At 33.3% G+C, this 6,460-nt stretch overlaps 1 protein-coding gene across 1 annotated transcript in view; it reads left to right on the top strand.

The window, feature by feature from the left end:
• MLIP (muscular LMNA interacting protein) overlaps positions 1-5,853 on the top strand; it is a 107,127-nt gene extending 101,274 nt beyond the window's left edge. Inside the window, exon 12 of the mRNA XM_073787805.1 lies at positions 5,608-5,853. Coding sequence (XP_073643906.1) covers positions 5,608-5,853 — 246 coding nt within the window. The remainder of the gene's footprint in view (positions 1-5,607) is intronic.
• Positions 5,854-6,460: the final 607 nt, after the last annotated feature.

Consider the following 6,460-nt stretch of genomic DNA (forward strand, 5'->3'; position numbering starts at 1 on the left):
CAAAGTAGGCATCTGGGGCTTGGAAATGATGTTCAATTTTCAGGAATGTTTGAAGACAAAGAGTACTCAATATTATAATTTTTAAAGTTTTGCTTAAGTAAATGTTGAGAGTCTTTTATGAGGAATCTTAATAAAGGAAAAATTGAAAACCCAGTTTAATTGGGGATACATGTGTTCTTCCTGCTACAGTAGACATCATAATATAATACATAGAAAACAAAAGAATGATGAACTGAAATTCATTCCTTTGTATCAAATACCATTAGAAAATGCATAGAAAATGCCACTGAAGATTGGAAAAAGTAAGAATAAGCAAATTATGTTATATTGGAATTTTATTATTCAGCCGGATCAAAGTATAAATTTAAAAATATTCTCAATTTATAATATTTGTGTTCTAAATATGAAATATATGAGTGACATTTTTTTCAGACTTAAAGGAAAAATAAGTCAGCACATATTTTATTTTCTAAAATAAGTGACTTTAATAAAATCATTTTTTCAGACTTTAAAGGAAAAATAAGCCAGAAATAAGTCAGAATATATTTTATTCTCTAAAATAAGTGAATTTAATGAAATCACTGTTCTTTGGGAAAATACCCATCTTGGATGTGTGGGATACACCTTAATATGCAAACCCCCAATCCCTTGTCTTTGCATGGGTGCATATGTTGGCAACAGAAGATCCCTGAACTGATTTTGTTCTAGGAATCGGAGGAGGTAAGGCTATAGAGTGAATCACAGAGGAAGTCATATTTGCAGGAGGCTCTCTCTTTCTGTGACAGCCTGGACACAGATAAGTTGCTTATCTGTGAAATACTGTATGTGAAATACTGTATAGCTGACAGTCTTCATTGTTTGAGGAAAAATAAAGACAAAACAGACTCACACCCCAAAGCCTGTATCTTTGGAGCACAAAGACAATCTCAGGCGGTGGTCCCTTCCTCATATGAACCTCTTGCAAAAACTTATGGTCTAGGAAAGATTCCTTTACTATTGAGATAAATAAATTTTTAAAAAAGGGAAAAGAAAAGTTCCTAGATTAGATAACAGAAAAAGCAGTCTTTAAGCTGGGACTGTTAAACCAAGTGATTGAGAACAGCTGAGGATAACAAAGTGTTCTAGGTGCTACAAACAAAAGGAAAGGAGAGGTTATAATGTTCAGAATGGGAAGGTTGAATTCAGGCCAAAATTTCCTTAAACAAGACAAACAAGACCCCCTTATATGCTAAAGGATAAACTTTACATGGAAAATACAATCATTAGAGTATCTAAACATTAAAATATAACATCAACGCTCATAAGGCAAAAGCAAGAGATAGGATGAGAAAAAGTGAAAATATATTGGTGGTAAAATACTTTAACTCATTTTATAGTTGTTGATAGATTACATAGGACAGTAGGTAAAAATAGATCCTCTAAAGTAAATTGAATTAATATAAATGTAGTTGGGCTCTGTATCCTGCAAAAAAGCCAAACCAAAACAGAAACTATTCTTTTGCACATCTGTGGACTCTTCACAAAACCCAACCATGTATTGAGATTAGGCCCAAAAGGAAAAGCTTTTAGTTGGCATGATAAAAGTAATACAAGATAGGGGTAGGGAATTAAGAGTACAAACTACTATGTAGTTATTTATTTATAAAATAAATAAGCTACAAAGATACATTGTAGAGCACAGGGAATATAGCCAATATTTTATAATAACTATAAATGTAGTATAATCTTTAAATTGTGAATCACAATGTTGTACACCTAAAATTTATATAATATTGTAAATCAGCTCTACCTCAGTAAAAAAACTATTAACTTCCAAGATAAAAATAATACAGAGAAATTTCTCTGATCACAAAAATTTTATAAATTAATAACAAATTTAGAAAACACAAAAAGTCCCTGTCATCTGTATGTTGAAAAATTTGCTCTTTAACAAATTATTTTATTAAAGGGGAAATTCAAAATAAAATTTCTATGTGGAGAAAAAGACAATGAAAAAATTATCTATTATAACTTATAGAATATAGTTAAAATAGCCCTTGGAAGAAAATTTATAACTCTAAATATGTTTAATGAATAAGAGAATAAAAATAAATCAATTAAATATTCAATTTGGAAAATTAAAGAACAGTAAGATCTCCTGCTCATAAGAAAAGTAAAAGAAAGGAACTGATGAGAATTGACAAAAATAACTGTAAAACAGAAAAGCTGTAGAAATCATACATAAAAAATATGTTTTTGAGAAAAGTGTGTAAAATAGTAACAGTGTAGTAACACTATTACAGTGTAACAATACTTTCAAAATTCTGAAGGAAATTATTTTGCAACTTAGAATTTTGGATTTAATTTTAAAAATTAAATGATTTAATCCAAAAAAATTAAATGATTTAGTACAAAAAATTGTGCAAGGACAGAACAAAGTTTTCAACATGCAAGGTGTCAAAAATTGGCTTCCCAAATTCCATTTCCCCAGGAAGCTCCTTTAAGTCCCAGTGAATGAGAAGAAACATGGAAAAGAAAAAACATGGGCTACTGGAAACAGGAGATCAAACACAAGAGAAAAGCAAAGCAAATTCCCAGGACAAAGGTAAAAAGAATCGCAGGATAACAACCTACACAAAGCATAGAAGACAAGCAGCACGGATTGGAAAACGTGCCTCCAGTGACATACCTGTAGAGGCTGTCACCACCAACGGTCCTTTCTGCTTTGTACAGTCCTGACCACAGACAGTGCTCAAGTGAGCTTGTCCAAAATTCTTAGCTCTCTTTGGCCTGTGCAAATGCTGATAAAATTCTGCTCTCTCCTCCCTGCCCAGCTGCCTGGAATAGCTGATGCCATCTGACCCTACAGAAGTGTTCAGGTTTGACCGACTCCTGAGAGATGGAGGTTAGCCCAGAGAGCTTAGAAGCGTAGAACACAGGGCAGCACACCCTCTTCAAACTTTTCCCTCTGGATTGGTTAGACCTTGGTTAGATTGCTCCCTATAAGGAACTCTTGGATTCCCCTGGATCACTACAGGCTGCCTCCTGACATTTTCTCACAATGGATTCTTGAACCATCTGAGACAAATGATACAAATGAACTTATATACAAAAGAGAAACAGACATAGAAAACAAACTCATGGTTACCAAAGGGAAAAGGTGGGGGGAGGGATAAATTAGGAGTTTGACATTAACATATACACACTACTGTATATAAAATAGATAAACAACTAGGACCTACTATATAGCACAGGGAAGTATACTCAGTATTTTGTAATAACCTATAAGGCAAAATAATCTGAAAAAAATAGATATATGTATGTATAACTGAATCATTTTGCTGTCTACCCAAACTAACACAATATTGTAAATCAACTATACTTCAATAAAGATAAATAAATAAATTTTAAAAAAACATTCAAGGGAAACAAAAAAAGCTGAAGCCAGACTATAAACCAGAGACTGTTCAGCTCCTCTTCCTAGGCACTGTCAACTATCAATAACAATGCTGTCTTTTTCTTACACAGCTAGTCTTTGTGCTTACTACTCAATTTTCATATTAATCCTTTTCCACACCGATTAATTAGTTGTTGATAAAATAATGAAATGGTTGATTGAGAAATAAAACTCAATTAGAATACATTTTAATCTAAAAGCCATCTTTAGTGGGCAAATACTACAACCCTTCCATTAAATTGCACATTAACGTGACTATTATTTAATAATAATAATGTTAGAGGCAATAGCCAATGGGATTAGACAAAAGAAAGTCCTGAAAAGTATAAAAACTGGCAAAGAAGAGATAAATTTATGACTGTGTTAAGTGATTTAATATTTTAGGTGATATACCTGGGACTTCCAAGAGAATCACTGAATGATGATTATCATCAGTGAGATAACTCAGTAATGTGTGTTATAGGGAATCCATAGCTTTCATGTACTGATATAGAAATGTTCCAAAACTGTAATCAAATGGAAAAAAAAAAACCTCAAATAAGATGCAGAACACTGTGTATAGGATGCTATCTTTTTAATAAGTGTATGTTTGTAGTCTGTGTGTGTGAAATGAGAATGTATATTTGTAATTGCTTGATATATAAAATAAACACTTGAAGCACAAACAAGAAACTAATAAAATAAAACACTTTTAGTCATATTTTCAAGGTACATAAGGTTAAAACCCCTCATTTTTACAAACTTAAAAACCCTAGAATTTAATTTTCTAACCTGCTTAAAATTTTCCAAGAGTTTTTTAAAGTATGTTTTGGAGTAAGTTTTTAAAGTAAGTTTGAACCCATTGTGGGGGCATCTACTGACACAGCAAACACATTCAGCATAAATTTTAGAAAACCAATCAGTGGCTTAAAAATACATGGCTTTGGCAAAATCAATTCAGCTTACATGAAAAGAAATATTAATTGTATAGTCTTAAAAGTTGAATTTACCTGTTTAGCTGAATGTCATTTTGAGCAATGTGCATTATTTTGTACTGAATTTCCATTTCACACAAAGCCAAACACATTCATTCATTATTAATGGCATTCTTGACCTCATTGAAAATATTATATTCTTTTGAAAACTCAATTGTTACTGCATTAAACATCTGCTCTATTAGGCATTATGCTTGATGCTGAGGTCTCAAAGGTGAATAAAACAGGTTTTATTTTAGAAGTTTTATCCCCTAAGAGATTTTACTGTAGGATAATCACTGTCAATTTATTACCTTACATTAAAAATTTCAGGAATATAAGAGGTGCTTTAAAAAGATCTGCAAAATAGTAGCCCTTTTCTTTTATGATGGGTATATATATATATATATATATATATATGTCTTATATATATATGTCATATATATATATATATGTCTTTCTTGTGAGTTTTCTTTGTAGATTCAGGACTTCCCTCTTGTGGTTTCCTTGTTCTGTTCGCATAATTCAAGGCCTCATCTAGCAGCTCTTACTTTCTCAAAGACTTCCTCAGGCAGGCATCCCTTTCCAGGGGATGGAAAGACCCTCTCTAATTAAGACCTCATTACCTTTCCCCTCTACATTTGAGCACGTCTGTTTGTTCTCCAGTTTCTTTCCAAAGTAACACCCTGCCTGGAATGGACATCTTCGTTCATTCTTTCTAGACTCACCTCTTCCTGAGCCCTTCCCCATACTCAGCTCAACCGGAAACTCATGGCACCATGAATTATACAATGATTTGATACCCTCTATGATGCCCTCCCCCTTTCTGCCCCCAGTTTCTTCCAGACCAAATCACAAGCACCTTTAAATTAATTTCCACTGTTACTACCTCTTCAATGAAAATTCTTCTAGTCCCATCCTCCCCACTTTGGGATGAGCTCTCTCCTTCCTTAAACAAACATGGCCCTGTTGGGAGACTCTGTGGGCACTTGATCAGTTCTGCAAGAGAGGCTGGAGATGGGCGACCAACGGGAATTACTGGAAGAGACAGACAATGCACTATAAAAGCAGGAGTCTTGTGAGGATCCAGAATATGATGGGAGGTTTTCTTCCAACTAGTATAAGATTCTGATGCAAAGTCTATAATATTTAGACTTAATTCCAAGTGAGCTTGACCTTTGCCCACTAACATCCTCTTTATGCCTTTCTTCTTCCCAGGATGTGCCTGTCCCTCCCAAGCCTTTTTCTCTCCATCCTTTATATCAAACTAAACTCCATCCTCCTGCTAAGTCTCTGATGCATCCACAGACCCTCCCACATGCTGACTGTCTTACCCCAGGACCCTTCAGTCACTTGTCCTCCTTCTCCCTGAGTGATGAACAGGAGAATTCTCACACCCTGTCTAGTCACAACGCATATAATAAGGTGAGAATGCCCTGTGCTGTGAACCTTCTTCATGCTTAACTTTCGAAACTTATATGTGGACGAAACATATATTAAGAATATTTAAATATATTAAGAATGTTAAATATTTGTGTGAAGACACATGTCCTTAAAAAAAGATAATAATTAACCTTGGGGAATTATGAAATATTTATGTTTCCTTTAAAAGTCATTTCCTAATTTGCATTGCTCATTGTTTCATGTTCTAATCCCAAGGTGGAAATCCCAAGACATGTTTCAAAACCTTAAAAGATGCCATTATTAATTTATCTTCTAGTCTTAGTTTAACATTCTTAAAAAGCTTCTTAAAATGACAATACCTTGATGAGGAAGCATTTATAATTGCATTCAGTGGGCAAATAAATAATTAGAATTTCTGCAGATATCTGCAATAAATATTAATATTTTATTTAAAAATGTATCTATCTGCCTCATAATGTATAGTGATGGGATATGTAACAAGTAATGAGGTGTTCAGTACCTAAAAATATGTATATATATTTTTAAAAAAGCAAAAATACTTATAGTTGGCTTTGGAATGTAATCATAAATATTCTATTAGAAGCAAGCAGTCAATAGCACATAAGGCTTATGTATAAGCATCCTTTGCTCTTCTGAACATCACCAT

This window comes from Tursiops truncatus, chromosome 10, assembly GCF_011762595.2.
Source record: "Tursiops truncatus isolate mTurTru1 chromosome 10, mTurTru1.mat.Y, whole genome shotgun sequence".
NCBI classification, from domain to species: domain Eukaryota; kingdom Metazoa; phylum Chordata; class Mammalia; order Artiodactyla; family Delphinidae; genus Tursiops; species Tursiops truncatus.